At 43.1% G+C, this 19,893-nt stretch overlaps 1 protein-coding gene across 10 annotated transcripts in view; it reads left to right on the top strand.

Moving 5' to 3' along the window:
* SUN1 (Sad1 and UNC84 domain containing 1) overlaps nucleotides 1-19,893 on the top strand; it is a 1,235,850-nt gene that overhangs the window by 304,699 nt on the left and 911,258 nt on the right. For 4 of the 10 annotated variants that reach the window (XM_069647232.1, XM_069647231.1, XM_069647229.1 and 1 more), the window contains one exon: nucleotides 3,060-3,153. In XM_069647232.1, coding sequence (XP_069503333.1) covers nucleotides 3,060-3,153 — 94 coding nt within the window. Of the gene's footprint in view, nucleotides 1-227; nucleotides 339-2,212; nucleotides 2,312-3,059; nucleotides 3,154-19,893 lie in introns of all 10 variants that reach the window. The other 6 variants (XM_069647226.1, XM_069647225.1, XM_069647222.1 and 3 more) reach the window with 3 other exon arrangements.

Here is a 19,893-nt window from a genome sequence, read left to right as displayed (position 1 = left end):
TTGATGTTGCCAAGAAAAAGACACTGCAAGGGGAAATTCCTTAAGTCTTAAACTATTGCTACCTTTGTTGTTCTTCTTTCATTTCTTTAGACCTAAAGCATATATGCGGGTCATTGCACTTTGATTCATTTGCGGATCCTACTAGTAACTTTTTTTAAACATTTAACATTTTGGTTATGTTTTGCTTTTGTATTTGTTAAATAATTGCTTGTTACCACAACCAACAGGTGATGACTGTAAGGGGAAGAAACAACTTGAATCACACACAACAACCTACATTCAATCTTCAAGCTCAAAAAGGGTAGCAAGGACCATTTGGCACACCTTTTCGTATGCAGGTTGACACTTGTCATCTTTTAATTTCGTTTATATCGACTTCTTTCAAATGCTAATTTGATTTCCCATTGTTTTGTGTTAAACTAGGTTTTGTGTTTAAACAAGACGGAGCAATGTTCACGGTCTATAAAAGCTAGGTTTTGTGATTTTTACCCAACCTTCTTTCAAAGAAACGAGCCAGAGACCAAGTTCATTTTTTAAAGTGTTAATATACAAAATAGCGTTGTGATATTTCTGAAAGCATGCATTGTAATCCTTTTTTTAACATAGTCCAAACATTTGATACATTGGCTGCTAATTAGTAAACTTCTTACAGGCTTAAATACAGCCTAATTTTAGCTTGTCCCTTTTAAAGTACTTGTATGTTGCATGTTAGGGACATTGGTGCTAGGGTGTCCATTCCTCACGTGTTGGACGACCATTGTGTCGTCATAGGAAAGATTCAAAATGTATTTTTTTCTCATAATCCCAGAAACGCTTTTAGAGAGGTGCTACTGCCATGGACAACCACTATCATAATGCCAGAGTTGCTAATTTCCTATTACCAGTGCACTAATGCACGTGTCGTTGGTTTGATTGCAATTTTATGTTGCTGGCTGAAAAAATAAAATTACCTTACTCTATAGTAAGATTTTCTGCAATATTGTATGCAGCAGTATCTTTTACAGAGCCATTTTCAGCTTTCATAAATATTTTTCCAAGTTGTGTTCGCCCTGTGACGACTTTTCCTTTTATAGCTGGCATATTATTTGCACAATATGGTGCCTGAAAGTAGTGTCAGAATCAAAATCACCACACTGATGTTATTGTAGATTTTGAGCCAATTGGCAAATTTCAAAAAGCATCTGTGAAACGCTGCTGCATTATTATGTCCTACTTTAAACTTGCGACATGAATTTACTCCAAAAAAAGTTATGCCTTTGTTTTCCTCAAGATAATGCATGCATGTTTAATGTTAGGGCTCTAAGTTATTGAGCAGAAGCCCACTAACTCAGGCACTGCATTCTGCATCCTAGTTGTCTGAGAGAAGTCTTAAAAACAAAAGAAAAACATTATTCCCTAGCTTGCCCTGTACTTCGGAAAGCATCCCCTTTTCTCCTCGTTATTGACACAGATTGAGAATATTACTGTAGTCTTCATAGTTTGGAGCAGCAGGGTCTTCCCTCAATACGATTCTCGAAGCTCAGCGGCTCATCTGTACAGCTAAATCTTACTACCTACAAACCTAGTTATTTCTAATGTATTTCAATATTTAAAGTACATGCATGTGGACGCTATTACCTGCCCCCCCAAAAAAAGAATGAGAAAATAAGGAGGTGGAAAAGACCGTTTTTTTTTTGGGGGGGGGGGGTCGAATTTTTGCGCGATTTACGTACATTTTTATTAAAAAGTAAATGCGGTGGTGGGGCGGCGTGGGAGGGGGGGGGAGTGGAAAGCTATAACTTAAGGTAGAAGGGGGAGTGGAAAAGTGCAAAAAGGCCCAGAAATTGTTTTGTAATTCGACCAAAAAAACGCAGTCTTTTCCACGTCGTTATTTTTTTACAATGTTTTTTTCCCTTTTACATGGATCCCATGTAGACAGCCGGGTGTCTCGATTTTTTTTTCAGTCTTCAGATCTATTACTTTTCATTCTTTGAACGCATGTCCTCCAATTTGAAGTGTAATGGGGTATTCTTTCTGAAACTAGCATGTTCACCTTAAATATTGTACTGGCTGGTGTACAAATGTTGTAAAATGATGAATATTAAGTGACACGGCTATCATTTAGTAAAGTCAAATATGACAGTGGTGGTATGCAAAATACCAGTGACCCCATTTTGAAGAATTAATAGAGCTGCTTATATGTGTGGCCATTTATATATAATCTGTATTATAGGTTACTTTTTGCTACAAACAGTGCAAACCGTTGGAGCGTCTGGATGGTTTGTATCCAGGAAGGTGTTATCGTTTCTGTGGTTGGCCATTGTTTCTCCAGGTCATTGTTTTGATCTTGCTTTTGCTTGTTTGTGCATGATACTGTGGCCCATCCTGTGCTTGTTTGTTCTGCTTTTCTGCTGCTTCCCCGTTTAGTCTTCTGTGTTCACGCGCAGGTTTGTTGTGCATTCTTAATAGCACACATGGACATTTCTTAAAAATGTTAGAAAATACAGATTTGTTTCATTGAAGCATTAAAGATGGTTTGTGCATGCAGAGGTCTAATTTAACCCTGCACATCCAATTATAACGCATATGAGTAATGAAAACCGATATACATTTATTCGAAATCGGTTCGAAGAACAAATGTTTGCCTAACTTTGCTGTGGGAAAACGGACACTATTCGAACTAAACTTAGCATCATCCTAGTTGTTTAAGATCTCTAGGTGTGGCCACTGCCATGAGTTTTGCAGTTTCGCCTTTGCTACACAAATGTATAACTTTTTTGTGGGGAACATAGAAAGATGCAGTGTTTTACTTATGTTGCTTTGAGGGATCCAGCTTTTGTGCAGCGTTCCAAAATGTATTTTCCTTCTCTATGCATGGCGTTTTGTCTTGTTGCTTATGATGATATGTATGTGTATTTAATTGGAATGCATGTCTTTATCTTGCTTGGTCTAAAACATTTCACATCTGCCAGGCAATAATTCTAACAAAATGTGCATGAACTTGACTGTTCCATTGATTAACAATGAATTCCTCTGTAAACTGTACACAGTTGGGTCTAATGTTCTTATTTTTCTTAAAGGGAAAGCAGCATCTAGATCATTTTGGTGGCTCGGCACGGGATGGTATCAGCTTGTTACTTGGATTTCATTATTCAATGTGTTTCTTCTTACAAGGTGTGTATTGCAAAAATTGTCTTGCTTTGCTTTTTTCGGCATTACTTCGAATTGAAATTCGGTTAATATTTGTAAAACGAAGTGTTTTGAGTTCCTGTCTGGCTGCAGTGCTTGTGTTCTCGTCTTACTGCCTATTTCTCTGGGGCAATGCTGTAAATCAGACTGCCAATGGATTACTTGTTTTAATTGGTCTATTGCATTTCAGCTTTGTTCCTGCATGGACTTGGGTTTTGGACAATATGCATCTCGGACCAATAGTGCACCACATCTATACAAATGCACAAACGAAAGTTTGCTGTTGGAGAGCTCAGTGGCAGAGTGTTTGTCTTGGAAGCAAGGCAATGCCGAGCAGCATGGGTTCGAAACCCAGCCTCACGGTTAGAGGCTAAACTCGGGCATGAAGCGCGATATCCATTTAAACCATTTATTTTTCAGGTCCATCCACCTGCATTTTCTAACGTTTCTGCCGCTTTCCTAGAGTAAGATGCAAGGGTGGCATTGCTTAGTAAATAGTTGGTCCTATCATCTTAGGCACGTTTTAAATATCACTGGAGCCATGCAATCATATACCAGTTACGCAGCCGACATGTTGGAATCGAGCCTTTCTTCACACATTTATGTAACAAGTTAATCCATGGAATCATGGTTTTCACTTAGGTTATTAAAATGATGTAGCAGCTTGAAAACAGTGCACACAATTAGATGGTCCTTCCTGTGCAATAGATAGGGTTTGCACAGGACATGAATAGCCACTCCAGGTGGTTTAAGTACAATGTACAAATGTAATTCATTGACTGCAATGTGATAAAAAGGAACTCAACAGTTTTTCAATTATTTTGTAATATTGGCAAATTAATATTATTTGATAACATGAATGCATACATATTAACACCTTGTAAGATGGCTGCCAGTGTTCATCTTAAATCGCAAACTGTGCTGTAAAAGGAGCTTGTTGAGTTATATGGTTTTATAACTTTTCATGAACCCTGATTTCTTCTGCAACTAGTCCCGTTGTTTCACTTAAGGCGTGTTGTGCAGGTGCTTGCCTTATCATGGCAGTCCAAGTACTATATTGTTTGTTAATGTGGTTCTTTGTGTCCAGGAGAGGTCCTCCTGTGCCAGCTGACAGGCCACTGCAGATCTCTCATCTTGAACTTGTCTTTCGCCCTCAAAGGTTACCATCCCATCACGTTGATGGTGCCCAGTGTCAAACACTACCAACAATACACATCCACTGACAGACACCCTCAAGCACCATGTCACACCCCAGCCCTTTTAGTAAGGAGGATGAGGCTGCAACCCCTTCATACAGGTCATAGCCACTCAAGTGCTATGGTATCATGGCTGGCCCACTCATTCAGCTATGGAGATCATTTCACAGGGGCAAAACATCCCTACCCATTCGGCCTATGCTTCTATGGAGCCTCAATAGGAAACGAACTTCTGAATCTCCTCAGACTGTAGCTATTTCAGTTTGAAATGTAGGCATCCACAGAGCAGTGTAGTCCCTCACGACCCACTGCCAGCCAGCGTGGAAGAGTGAGTATTCAGTTTACATGGGCTCCTCGTTCTTGATTCGGGACTGACCATTAAAGTCACACCACTGTCCTCGGCAGTTGTTGATAGCCCTATCCTAACAATCAGTTCCCCTCACTTGGTCTGCCTCCAGACAGCACTTCTGGCATGGCACTTGTATGAGGGGGGGGTGCAGCCCAAAAGTGCTTGTGGAGCTGGTATGTCCAAGGTGCACTTCTCTAGCATCAGCCTAGCACACTCTGTGTCCTCCGGCTGATCCAGCCTAAGTACAGCATTTCAGGGTAGGCAGTCTTCTCCCATAAAACTGCATGAAGCTTCAGAGAAAGTCACTTTCTTTTGATCCATGTGACTTTGGTAAATGGCAGGATTAATTGGATACTTGGGCAGAGCATGACGAAATTATGACTACATATTTTTGTAGCTAGCCACCTCCTACCTCCACACCTAGCTACTTGTTTGTTTCGACAGACGGTCACCTTCAGGCCCAAACATTTGGTCTTGCTGTTATGCCCCAGTCCAGCCTCTCCAGCCCATTGTCAGTTGGCCTGCCTCTCCGCCTGGCTTATTGTTCTCCCATCCCCCTTGCTGATCAGCAATGAAAAAGCACGAAAGATTACTGCATTTAGTTAATTGGAAATAATGATATGCTTGAAGTCAGTACATTCAAAAATAAGTCGCATTTTCAATGTTGATAAAATGCAAAAATATAAATAAAAGGTTTAGAACATTGACAAAGTATCATACGTATATAGTATTTAAAGGTGGGTAGCTATTTCAATTAAAAATGGATAATGCTGATATAGCATTAGTACTATAACACAACCTCACAGATTTGGGTTATCTAGGCAAAAGTGTGCAGAAAAAGGCTCCGGTCCTGTTCAGGGTGAGGTGCAAATAGGGCATGACACAGTACTGCTTCCATTCTAGCCATCCCCTTTAGTAAGACCCGGCACCATACTCCCTGCACACTTCCTGTCCTTCATATTATGCTTTAATAATGCTTAAGTTATCAGCGAGGACATTGTGATGTCATGATCAGTGAAATGTGTGATGGGTGGGTGTTAGGGGAGTTTTCCTAAAGTCCTACTGGTAGTAAGACTTTAGTAAACTATCCCAATGGTTTATAGATCTCCAACTCTTAGTATCAGTCTGTACTAACTCAGAACCTTGGTAGAGTGGCAGAGCAGTCAGGCTTATCTTAAAAGGAAGATTTGAGCTGTAGGTAAGTACACTGAACCTTAGACATGCACATCAAATAAACACTTACACCTATAATTTATAAACAATTATATATGTATTATATTTACACCAGAATCACTTTAAATACCTTATATATTTACACTAGAACACTTCGGAAGACTTTAGAATACACTTCAAAGGGCACTTTCACTTTTATGTTTGCTTGCGGTTATATTTGTAGCAATGTCAGAAAGGGAATAGATAATGCGATCGTATTATCGGTAACTACGCGCACATGCAGTTCTTAGCAGTTTTTACAGTAAGACATTTACTCTGCAAACACATATGAGAAAGTCACTTACAGGAAGGAAAATGGTTAGTTAGTGTAGCACTAGCCTGGTTCAATGTTCTAGAGAGGGTTTCTTCGCTTGGCAAGTCTTAAATCCAAAAACGCACCCCTAGCTAATGGCAGTCAGAGAAGGCTCAAAGTCTTGACAAGCAGCAGAATACAAAGAGTTCCAGTGGATTTCTTCCCGTCTCTAGTGTTACGAAGCAAGTAAACTAACAAAGGAGACCCTGTTAAGGACTCAATGAAGGGACACAAGCAGCAGCTTGAGTCGGAGGTAAGAAGTGGTAGTAATGGCGAAAAAAGAAGGAAGGCCCCAAGTTGGTACTTGGGTGCCCCTATTGTGCACTACCGAGGTTATGGACATAGCCTACGGGACACAAATTACACAATAATTGGTAGAACACGTCCACTGCCACGAGCCAGAACTAGGAGATTGTCTATGTGACTTAAAATTCACAGGAGCAGGGAGAAGGGGGATACTAGGTATCCTTTTGGCACTCCACATAAGGTGGAGTGTCAATCTCTCAGGCTATAGAGGTTTGGGAGAGATACCAAGTATTGCTCTCTTCTTAAGAACTGTAGTTACATGAGGATATAGAAAAATAATCTTAAAGGAGCACACTAAGGGTCCTCAGTAACACTGCCCATAAGGAACTGTGTGCTGCAGTAGGAAAAATACAGATGCCTTTAAGAGCTATGGAGTAGGCAGGCTCCATAGTACAGGTAGAATGCAAAGAATAGAGTTCCAAAAGACAGAGCCCACAAGAATTAATGAGTGGAAAAAGGCTCCACTCATCCAGGATTGAAAGAAAAGGGTCCAGAAGTCCGGCAAAAAGTGCTGGGGGCCTCACTAGGAGAGGGGATGACACATGCAAAGGATAAATCTCCCTAATAATGGGGGCAGGCCTGAGTTAAGGTTGGAGTCATAGCTAAAACTAGTGATTTGCAAGGTTGTAGTAGATTTTGCACAGTGGCCAGATTTGTCCTTCAACTGAAGGGGTTTCTGGAAATATGACTTTTATAAAGTAATGTAGGCTGCTAACTGTCAAAGTGGCTAAGTGTCAAACTATCCAACTTGGTCAGAAGGAAAGTAGCATCTTGGACTCTGAGCAAGACTTTGGGTGCTACTTGTACGGGACCCTCTGATTCTACCACAAGCAACTGTGCGAAACTATATTCCAGCTACCACAGGGTGTAATGGGACTATATTTAAAGCAGTCTTACTGAAAACCAGATCCCTAGTAAGTCATGCACAGGATATACATGATCTGTTTCAGGACAGACAACTGGACATTTTATTTCTAACTGAATCCTGTATTCGAGACACCGGTGGACCAGCTATTAATTTGGCTATTGCTCCTGGCTACTTTATATTCTGTAAAAACAGGGAAGTAGATTATGGGGGAGGAGTGGCATTTATAGCAAAATCTGAAATGGCCCTCTTTGCCTGTCCCATCTCTTGGCAGGGCTGTGAGATCCTTCATGTAAAAATTACCTCCACCCAAGCATTTGTGTGAATTTCATTCTCATCTATCGCCCGCCTCCTGCATTGCCGGACTTTATTGTGGAGATCTCCCAGATATTGGGCCCCTTAGAGGGCCCAAATCGAGCTTTTGTCCTTTTAGGGGATTTCAACTATTGGAAAGGGGAAGAAATTGACAAAACGGCTATAGAGCTGGAAAGAACTCTAAACAACCTGAATTTCCATGCTATTAATATTGCCCCCACTACAGACAAGGATCATATATTGGATTGGGTAGTTACCAAAAATATTTCCGCCTCCATTACTGAAACTCTACCCTGTATCTGGTCAGACCATCCTATTGTGAGCTTCGATTTTCACCTGCCTCAGGCTTTGACCAAACTCCCTAATCCCCCTAAAGTCATAATTACCCGTAATTTCAATAGGGTAACGCTCAGGACCTGTCTGCATGCTTAATGGTTATGAATGAAACTTACAGTGGGGACTCTGTTGAACAACTGGTGGTTTCCTTCTCCAATACCATTCTGAAGATGCACAACGAAAAAACCCTGCTCCGGTCTAAAGTTGTGCGTGACAACCCCGGCCATAAAAAATGCCCCCCCAAACCAAACTTAAAACCATGGAAAGAGAAACATAAATTGGAACTCCAGTGGTTAAAACCTCAAACCGAAGAAAATAAAGCAGCATGGAAGGGAACTAGACAGAACCTATACAAATAAAATTGTTGCATCGAAAAAGGAGTACTATATCCTTGAAATTAACCAGGCCTCCAACTGTCCTAGAAAACTCTGATATTCTGAGACACCTGGAGAAGCCTAAAGCCCTTCTAACGTCGTTTGTGCCAACACTCCAGGACACTACTGCTGTTCAACTAGCCTTTGAGGCTAAAATTACCAAGAATAGAGAAAAAAATGAAGGAGTCCTTGCCTGATTCCGGCCCCTCAAGCGTGAAAAATGGCATGGAATACGATGGAGAGCCCTGTTTCTTTTGCTTTCACCACCATAACTATTCCAGAAATGCAGCAACGACTGTTCTCTATGCACCCCACTTAATGTTCGGAAAATATGCTCCCTCCGAAGCTGATTCTAGAACATGTAGATCTTTTTGCCCCTTTATTGACCAGATTTGTCAGTGCCTCCTTTAGAAATGGCATGATCCCTAGGTCACTTCAATCTGTGGTGGTCACACCTCTGTTAAAAAAACCTGACTTAGATCCTAGGGACCTTGGCAACCTTACACCAATAACGAACTGCCAGTTTCTTCTGAAGATCCTCGACAAACTGGCTTGGTGTGCAGTTTCAAACATTTGTGGAAAAACAGAACATTCTACAAGATAGACAATCAGGCTTTCGACCTCGGTATAGTACAGAGACAGCCTTGCTACCTCTGCACTCACATATGTTGGGTGATGGGAAGGGGTAAAATGGGTCTCTTGGTCCTTTTGGACCTATCCGCACCATTCGACCTGGTGGACCACCAACACCTCCTGCACGGCCTAGGTCAACTGGGTCTATGCTCAGATGGGGCATTTGGTTGGTTCCACTCCTCATCTGGACGTGAATATAAAATCCATTGGGGAACTGGTGCTTCTCCTTCAATCTCTATCTGGTGTAGTGTTCCCCAGGGGGCTATGCTCTCCCCCATTCTGTTCAATCTTTACATAAGGTCATTGTGTTCTCTTGGATGAGTTGGGTGTGTGTTTTTTTACTAACTACGCTGATGGCACCCAGCTCGTTATCGAGTCTTCCGGGGGCCATTTAATCGACAACACTTTCTTTATTAATATTTATCAACAGATAGCCAGTTGGACGACATCCAGTGTTCTATGTTTGAAAGCCAACAAAACTGATTCTTATGCTCCGCTCCAGACGTGTCCAAACAAAGTTAAGTCCGTCCTTGAAGTGTTTCTCAATTTGTGATATCATCCCTGTTCAAACCAAGGTAAATACTCTGGGCGTCCAGTTGGAGGCCAGCTTGAACTCTGAGGCCCATGTCAATCTGTTCAGCAAAAACTATAATTGACATCTTCATCTCCTGAGAAACATTCGCCCTTAAATCTCTGAAGAGAATAGTGCCACCATAGCTCTCGAGCTACCATCATTGCCCGGCTCGACTATTGTAAGACCATGTTGACTGGTGCGTCTAGCAGGAGTATAAAAAAAAATGGCAGATTCTGGAAAAGGACACACTACGCATTTATTAAAAATGTTTCTAGGCGTACCCATATCTCTAAACAGTCAGAATGTTCACTGGATCCCCCATCAAGGAGAGCATCCTTTTTAAGACGGGAACCTTGTTGCACAAATGCTATTTTGGTCAAGCCCCCACCTATTTGAAGACCTCCATTCCACAGTACTGTCCTACTAGAACCCTTTGCTCCTCTAACAAAAGGCAGATTATCTGCCCAGAGCACAAACGCACAAATGGACTGGGAAGATCTTTCTCTGTTAAGGCAGCAACTTTTTGGAACTCACTTCCTATCACCGTGCGGTTTGAAGCCGAACTTGCTAATTTCAAGAAATCTCTAAAAACGCATGTGTTCATATGAATTCTTCCGGCCTAATCTAGCTGCCCTGTGTCCTGTTTCTTGAATGTTGTCCTTTTGTGTTTGTTATGGGGCCCGATGCCTGTGGGCTTTCGGCACCTAATTAATAAATAAAATAACCATACCAGAGTATACCTTACTTAAATCAAAGTGTTTCTTTATATTTGTTATGGTTTTAATGATATTTTGACATTGTAACCAGGCAATCAAGCCTTGAGGACATGGTACTGACTTTGGTGCAGGCTGTGTCCCAAAGTAAGAAATTGAGTTAAGTATTTTATGCCTCATTTTTTGGAGTTGGCAGTAAAAAAAATATTTCTCCAGCATTTGATCTTTCATAGTCACATTCTCGAAAGGGAATCCCCCGGTATATACATTTTCAAAAATACAGCAAACACATGGCCCATTAAGCTTTAAAGGCTCCCGTTTGTAGCCTATCCACTTCATTTTGGTTCTTTTGTTTCCCAATCCTTGAGGTGGCAGAGCGTTGGCTCCACCCCAGGCGTCCATTTTCAGAATCTTCACCACAGTCTAATGACTAAGGAATTCCCCTATGCTCTGAGCTTTTATTTTTATAAAATAGCTAGAACCTGCAATACATCAACTTTTTCTGGTACAGCCAGACCCCCTCTGTCACCAGTTTCCCTTGGTAATTGGTGACAGAGTTCCTGAGGCATTAAAAAATGGAGTGTTCCAGTTTTGCTCTTCTCCTCGTGGCCATGGTCGAAGCAGGTAGTAAAGAAACTTCCAAGATAACGAAATCCCTCTTCAAGGATTTTGTAGTTTGTGGGAGGCAACATGTTTTCCTCAGAGACCCTCATCTTGAATGTATATACTGATGCCTGCAACACATTCCAGACCGTTTTGCAGAAGACACTCCAGGACAGGCACAGGAGGCTTCTTCTCCACCGACAGCCCAGATGACCCATTCTATCCCGTCCTCATGCGATCACTCCAGAATATGCTAATAGAATTTCAAAGGAGACCGCGCCTTCGGTTAGCCGACGGTACCAAGGAGCTGCAGGACCCCAAAGAGATCCTAAAGCTCACAACACCACCAGTTCGGAGGCAGTGGACCCTTTCACCCCCTGGTGTTGTCGAGGGCACACTCCATTATATCTGACCATCCAGAAGACCCCACCCTGTGGAAGGACCCACTGAGACCCCTACTACGTGTTCTCAGATAATCTAAAACCAGGGGAAGAGCCAGAAGAGGGAGAGATTCCACAAGAATCACCACAGGTGGATGCTGATGAATGGGACTACGTCATCACAAAACAGAAGGGAAACTCTCCAGGTGGATCTTATCCGCCTGACTATCGCCTCGTCCCACACAATTATAACCAAGGCCGGACAGATGTTCAACCAGCCATTGTCCATGAAGGAAAAAACTTGCGCTGCATGAGCACAGGGAAAAGAGGTGTGGATAACCATGGCTATGCCAATTTTGGAAACTTTATGGGGGACATGAGAAACCATAACAAAGAACCACCTGCTTCCACGTCCTGGCCAGAGAAGAAATATAAAACCCTGGTGTACCGCTATGTCTAAGGGGTCATCCAAAGCCAGATTCAATGACGACCGGCAGCCAGGTGAAAATTAACCAACCCAGCATCCCCACTCACGGCCCGCCAGATGGGGAAAGCAGGAAACTGACATTCACAGGGTGGAAGCATCCACCTCTGCGTCATCAATTATAACAGCCAATACCCTGACCGCCTGTTATGACCAGGAACTCTAGCACAAGATTAACACATTCTTGGAACATCTGCTGGTGGGTTTGCAGGACAAAATATGGGCCATCGTCCGAGAAGGGGGAAACCACATCAGACCACACAACGGATTCTGCAGTGGACTCAGAAGAGATGTGCTTTAGACAGATGGCACATGGTGCTGTAATGAAGCGTGGATGAAAGCAACCAATTTCTGCCTAGGCGCAAATATTTGACATGCTGTTCGACGGCCACAAGCTATTCAGTAAGATAGAGGACCATCTCCAGGGAATACAGACTGACATCGACCCTGCCGGAGCTATTAGTTCTTTGAAGGGCTGAGAGCGTAGAAATGTTCTCTCCTTTCGAGGAAGCAAGGAAAATTCTGCATGTCTTCCAGCAGACGTTCTACTGCAGACGGTCATCGGCGCATTCCCCATCATCAAGGTAGCAGCAATGCTTGACTAAATACTGTGCACAGAGAAGACTGGGATCAGGGCAGTCCCGACTCCATCATCCAAGCAGGCCTGACTCTCTAACAAAACCCCTCCCACCCAGCTCCCCTGCATTGGCACAATATAACATTGTACAAATGGGTGCTGGCCGTAGTGACTAAAGGCCAAAAGCTAGAGTTCATAAAGCCACCACCAATTCTGCACTTCCAAAGAAAAAGCTGTCTCAGCTGCGCCAACTCTGGTTGGAAGCGTGCAAATTGATGTGCAAGGCAGTAGTAGAAGTACTGTGCGATCATAGGAAAGAGATTCTGTTTCCTATACTCCCTTATAGGAAAGAAAAGTGGAGAATGGTGCCTGATTGTGGATCTGCCCCGCCTAAACAAGCACATGAAGCACAAAATGACCACCCTGCAGCAGGCCATTCCTTGAATGCTTAGAAGACACATACTTCCATATACTAATACACCAACCTTGCAGGCGGTATCTATGAATCACAGTAGGCACCCAACCTCGCTAGCGTTCTCCAAAGCAGCAAAATCTGATTTCCCCCTCTGCCCCAACCCTCTCCCAGTGTAGGCAGCCAGGTTCCTAGAAGTAGATTTGAACACTACCACAGCCATCCTTCAGTTGGCCGGTCTTTTTTACATGTAGGGTGGCAACCTCCACGGTACGACTTATAAGTCCCTGCTTATACCTGTGAATTTCTAGTTTTATTTGTTGGGGTTAATGACATGATTTTCAAGGAGTGCAATAGGTGGGTATTCTGCTTATTTGGACCACTGTGAAGGCCTAAGGAGGTGCTCTCTGGCTTCTGTGCCAGTTTCATGGACTTGAAGACATGTCCCCAGGGTACAGTACACTTAGCTGCGGTGCCATCCATGCCTGATCAAGGACCCCCCCCACCTAGGTTTCGTTTTTTTGTTTTTAAATGTGGCATTTGTATAGTTTATCTGCCATTGATACTGCCTCTGTGTGTTGTATGCTTATCTCGGAGAGTTGTAAGCCAGGACCTGGTTGCGTCGGTAGAAGTGTGTGGGGTTGGGAAGCTCTTGGTGTTTTATGTTGTAAGTCTGTGATGGGCAGAGAGGTGTATGAATCCGATCCAGTCAGTGTTGCTGCAAAATGGTATTGCATGCATTTTAGGCACAGCCATGATTAATCATTTGAGAGCAATTCCTTTGACTTCCAACCGATGAATGTTCAATGTTTCAATGGTAGATGTCTGACATGAAAGCCAGGGTTGTACTCGAATTGTGGTTCGAGCATGTTTCTGAGGGCTCTGCATGCAAGTGACAAGGCAATGCCTGCCTGCACCATGGGGCTTTAGGGATTCAAGCCACCATTCATTCACCAAAAAGCGTCACGTTGTCTGGCCTTTCAGTTGAGCAAAGGTGCTTGTATGGTAGTGGTATTGACTTGTTTGGCACATGGTTTAAATGCTTCGAACAATTTTCATTCATCTCTGTTAAGTGCCATAGGTGCAGATTAGACAGCGTTTAAGGTGCTTGCAGTAAGAGAGATGATCTGCAGGTTTGCTGAATCCCAAGTGATAAGTATCTGAAAGTATGGCATTTCGGACATAAGCAGAACTGCTACCACAGCAGGAATTCTAGAATCTGGGTATTTTGTTCCAAAGTTGATATTACAATAGTATCCTGCTTCTCAGTTTGTAACTGCGCAGTATGAACATGGGGCCAGTACCCTTTAGTGATCGCTGTGTGGTGTAAAGGGCATTCAAGGAGATGTGGAGGGCAGCCAGTAACCATTAAAGCGCATGTAGGTACCTAGTCCTGTGATCTAATTGTTACAGCTGGAACCGGAATCTGGCGTACGATTTTGGAACACATTGGAATTTGCCGAGCTTGTTCTTTGGTGCACCAATGGAAAGGCAATTGCATAGTCTAGGTGTGAAAGTTAAGAGAAACTGTGACCTGAACTCAGTCACTCATGAAAATGAGCAGCTGGTGAAAGGAAGACTTGGCTTAAGGTGCTAATGACAGATCCGAGTCTAGTACGAGAATAAGCGTAGTTTGCTGAGGCTTCTTAACCCATCTCAACCAGCCCTGGTGGAATTAAAGTGAGGGGCCAGTTGACAGTTTAATTTGTCTTGCATTCATTCAATTTTAGATGGTTACAGGTCTTCTAGCAGTGAAATTCAAGTCAATGGACCTCATTACAATTTTGGCGGTAGCCTTGCCGGTAAAACAGGCAGGCTGCCGCCAAACCTGTGTATTTTCCGGCACCCGCGAATGAGCAATTACCGGGTCATTACAACCCCGCCAGACCCGGTAATTGCCCATTCGCGGGCACCGTAATGAAATGCTCCCCATTTCCATTTGAGCCCCATAGAGCTCAATGGGGCGGTTGGATGCACCTGCACCATTCATGCTCTGCTCGCGGGTGCCGTTCTGCCCTTCCAGGTCAGACCTGGCGAGCGGGAAGGCACCCGCGAGTTTAACTCGTAGTTGCCCGGTCCAGTAACAGTACCGGACCGGCAAATTTATGAGGCCCAATGTCTTCGAAGATTTCCACCCTCTGAATAAGAATATTTCCAAAGTTAGGAGGATCTATCTGCCACTGGCGTAGTTGCAGTGTATTTGTATTTTATTTATATAGCACACAAGGCCCAAGGGCATCCGGGCGCATCACAAACATAATACATAGCAAAGTAATAAGGAGAGCAGTACAGTAAACATTTTTAGGACTATATACAAAATAAGGATCAACAGACATTACTTACATATTTACACCAGAGTTGGGGCAAGGGGGAGAATGGGCGATCAGAATCAGGGCAAGTCTTGAGCAGATAGCCAGGCTTTAGCTTTGTACTTGAAAGCCAAGACGGAACGTTCCGCTCTGAGAAGGGTAGGTAGCAAGTTCCATAGTTTCTCCGCCAAGACTGGGAAGCTGCACTCACCTGATATCTGAAGGTTAAAGCGCAGTATGGAAATGCAGTTAGTTTGGGCACTTCTGAGTGGTATTTTGGTAGTGTGGATGGTAAATCTGCTGGCCAGATAACTAGGTGCTTGGTTAGCGAGGCATTTGTTTTAGAGCTAGAGCTTTGAGTGAGACTCTTTGAGATACTGAGAGCCATCGGTACTCTGTCTAGTGTCTGAAATGTGGTGGTTCCTAGGGATGTTGAGTGCTGCTCTAATAGCATTATTTTGGATGACTTGTAACTTGTTGATATTGTTTTGGTTAGTGCCAAGATAGAGGGCATTACAATAATCAATTTTGGACATAACCAAGCTCCTTGCTAAAGTGGTGCAGTTGGCTGGTGATAGGAAAGGACGACCTGTTGTAATGAGCTTGCATGTATAAACTGCAGCAGATGATACTGCGTTAGTTTGTCTAGTCAGAGAGAGGGTGGAATCAATATAGATGACAAGCGGTTTTGTATCCTTGGTGACCTTGATAGTATTTTCATCAATGATGAAAGATTTAAACGACGGGTCTAATTTGATGAGTCTTTGGTGAGGGCCTAGGATGAGCAGCTCAGTCTTTTCGCCATTTAAACTTAGTTCATGTTGCGCCATCCAGGCCTGGATGACTTGGTAGATGGAGTTGACGGCAAGAGTATCGGTTTTGTGATCACCTGTGATGGGGATGAGTATCTGGGTGTCATCCGCATAATTAGTATAGGTGACACCCAGATAATCCAGGATGTCGAAAAGTAGCTTCGTAAACACATTGTAGAGTGTAGGGGAAAACATGATCCTTGTGGTACCCCACAGGTGACTAGCAAGGGTTCGGCGGTCGCAGGAGAGAAGACACTCATGGATCTGTTGTCCAAAAATGATGTGATCCAGGCCGTTGCTTTATCAGAGAAATGGGCGGCTAGTTTAAGGTGACGGCAAAGGATTTGATGATTTACGAAGTCGAAAGCCGCAGTTAAGTCTAAAAGGAGTAGGAGGGCCACTTTACTCATCTTTTAGATCTTCAATCTGTGTTTTGAGGTCTGTAATGGCGGTTTCAGTACTGTGCCAGGAACGGAACCCTGATTGCCTCAGTCCCAGGAGATTGTTAGTTTCCAGGTAATCTTGGATCTGCAAGTAGGCAGCATGATCAAGAATTTTTAGCAGGAATGGGACCGTAGTGATGGGCCTGTAATTAGTAAGTATATTAGCATCCAATTAACGTTTTTTGAGGAGTGGGATGACCCAGGCATCCTTCAGGTTGTCGGGGACAATCCCAGAGCTAAATGAGGAATTTATGAGCGAAGTAATGAAAGGGGGCTTAGATAATGTGATGCCTCCTTAATGATAGGAGCAGGACATAGGTCACCCTGACAGTCGGAGGGTTTGAGATTGTTGATATGTTCAACTTCGATAATGGAGAGAGGCGAGAAACTGAAAGGTTTCAGGGAGTCAAGGTTGGTGTTATTTCTGACCTGAGGGGTTTTAGGTTGCAAGTCAATCTGCAGACAAATTTGTTTGGCATTGATTTTAGTTTGGAGAGTGGCTTTTTTACCATGGAGTGCTTTTTGAATATTGGCACACCATGTACTGTCTTTGGTGCAGGTATCGGGTGGAGTGACAGGGGATTCCAGTTCCTTTAATATTTGGAATAATTCTTTAGTATTTGATTTAGCTGGTTCAATACGCTTGTTATACATATCTCTTTTAGCCTGAAATGTGGCTAGTGCAATGCTTGCTTTGTTTCCGTAGGATTGCTTTTCCAACCTGCTTCAAGGTTTTGTTTTTCTTTGCGTAGGATTCTCAACTGCGAAGTAAACCATGAGTTGAGATGGGCCCGTGGTTTCGGTTTTCTAGATTTAATGGGTGCAATAAGGTCAAGGGCTTTCAACATATTCTGAACGTGTCTACTAGGACGGTTGGGTCAGAGCATGTGGAGGTATGTTGATTGAGAACTGGGAGTAGTTTAGCACACGTTATGTAACGCTTGTTTCTTGTGGAGATCGCAGTTGCGATGTCAGGAATGGTATGTCGGATACTGAAGGTGATTAGGTGGTGGGCAGTCCACCCACATGGTTGGTTGGATTCATCATTAATGTCACAATTTAAGTCGGCTATCCAGTCTAGGATCCTGCCCTTGGAGTGGGTAGGCATGTTGATCTGTTGTGTGAAGCCTAGATTAAGTAGCAAGTTGTTAATATCATGGGCTGAAGCATCATTAGGGTCTTGCTACCCCAAATTGAAATCGCCTAGTACGATAATTTGAGATTTGGCCTTGGTGTTATCAGCGAGGATGTAGGAGAGGTCTTCAGCAAATGTGGATATGGGCCCAGGAGGCCTATAGATAAGGTGGAGTGTAATAGTCTGATTTGGAGTGAGAGTTAATTTTGCAGTGAGTACTTCAGCTGAAGTGATTTGATGAGCAGGGGAGAGGCGGAGATTAATGGAATTTTTATGTATGATGGCAATGCCACCTCATTTAGTTTGACTGGTGTTACAGTCACTTCTAATGATGGTATAGCCTGTGGGAATAGCTAGAGACAGTAGCGGTCCTGAGACGACATGGAGCCAGGTTTCAGTAATGGCAATGAGGTCAAGGTCCTGTGTAGTGATGAGATCAGCCATATCAAGTGCATGTGCCGTAAGTGATCTGGCATTAATCAATGCAGCCTTGACAGATGTTTTGGGGACGTGAGGTGGGGTGTGAATATAAAATTAAATTGGGAAGGAAAGGGGGCTCAAGTAGAGGACGAGGGAGAGTGGAGCTCTGGGGTAAACGCAAAGGTCGTCAAGCAAAGGGTGGCACAAAAGGGAGAAGGGGATATTGGCCTCTGACGGGAATTAGAAAACCAGTATAAAGTTCTGGATTTGGTTCCAATGTAGGTAATATGCTATGTGATTATGGTGTACTTACTGTGTCAGTTGCTTACGGTATCCATGAGGCTGAAGCGGTTGCGCTCTGCTTAATTTTAGTTTGTTCCATGCAGCAATGACTGCTGATTTTGTGTAGGTAATGGCCCACGATACGATTTACTTTCATCGCCGGATGACATTTCGATGGGCTTTTTGGCGCAGTTATTTTAATGAAAAATGCATTGAAATGTTTAGGCGGTGTTAGAAAAATATATATATGGTGTGTGGATGTTTGGGAATAGATAAAAAAATTAAAGGGGATGGGGGAACCCCCAAATAAAAAATTAAAAAATTCAGTGCGTTTTATTCCTTATAATATCCGCTGAAAAAAAACAGCGATTTCATCCCACGACGAAATGACATAGAACCGAGCCCACTTGGGCATCAAGATGATTATTGAATTAGACCAGTTAGGCTGCGCTTTAGTTGTGGCAAGCAGTGGCCATTGGCTGAAGGGCTAGTTTTCCATGTCAGTGTATACCTGAAGTTAGCAGGCATTTTAGAGATGTCCCCATACTGATAAGGGCGTGAAAAACTTTGATTTGTACTTGCCAAAATTAGAGTTAACTTGCATCCTGAGGATATTTTTTTAGCCACCACCTTCCTCACGTCATGACCCTGACCCTGAAGACGCTCCCACACCAAAATGGGGACCAAATCATACTGGGTCATCCTTCTAATCTGTACAAATAGGTTGATATAAGGTGAAACACACTACCATTGTTGATCGAATATTATAGCAACATTCTTCTGACATTTGAACGTCTTTTAGAAAAGCTTTTTGTCTGTTTTATTACGATGTGCTTCACATGTTTTATGTAAAGTTTTTCATTTTTTATATTACATTGGTAAGAAATGTGTAGTTTTAACAGAAGAAAGGTCTTTCTTTTTTTTTATAAATAAGATGTACTTAATTCAAACCGTTCAATCTCTTAAATATATATATATATCCCTGAGGCTTGTGGAATCTGCTTAGATCACATGCTATGCATAGGCTGACATCTAGTGTAAGCTGCAGAGTATTACAGTTGTTGTTTTCGAACCTCGAAAAGGGACGTTGACAGGGCGTGCCAGTAATAGTATCCCTGGTGTGACCTCCACTGTACCCATGGTCCTTCACGCGTCTACGTCCCTCAGATTGTTTTTTTTTCCGCCAGCGTGATCGGTCGCATTAAGCGGAGTTCAGTTTTGGCTAACACCATTTGCTTCTGCAAAGTTTAAAGATAGTTTCTCTTTCTGTCCTTTTATGCCTGACGCAGTGAAGAACAAGGAAATGGACAAGCCTCCGTTGGACAAAGTCAGACCCCTTTAGGCCTTGAAAGGACCAACGGGCCTAGGCCCTTAGAGTAGGGAGTGTGGGGGGCGGTCATTATACAATGTATTTTTCCTCCCCTTCCCCTTATCAGCCGGCTGCCTTCCCCAGACATGGATAAGACACCCTTTAAATTCTGCCCAAATTGTAAGAAAAAATTTCCGTGGATCGACAAACACCGGGTCTGTAACTTCTGTTTGAACCACGACGAAGGGCACTGTCGAGCTTGTAAGCTCTTTTGACCCAAGACCCTTAAGGATCGCAGAACGAAGCGCTGGGCCCATCACGCCATGCAGGCAGAAACTGCCATGGACGTGGATGGATCCTCCAGCGCCGCCGC

This window comes from Ambystoma mexicanum, chromosome 2q (assembly GCF_040938575.1).
Source record: "Ambystoma mexicanum isolate Mex_15411 chromosome 2q, UKY_AmexF1_1, whole genome shotgun sequence".
Classification (NCBI taxonomy): domain Eukaryota; kingdom Metazoa; phylum Chordata; class Amphibia; order Caudata; family Ambystomatidae; genus Ambystoma; species Ambystoma mexicanum.
Note: the sequence above shows the minus strand (reverse complement) of the source record. Positions and strands in the feature narration are given on the sequence as shown.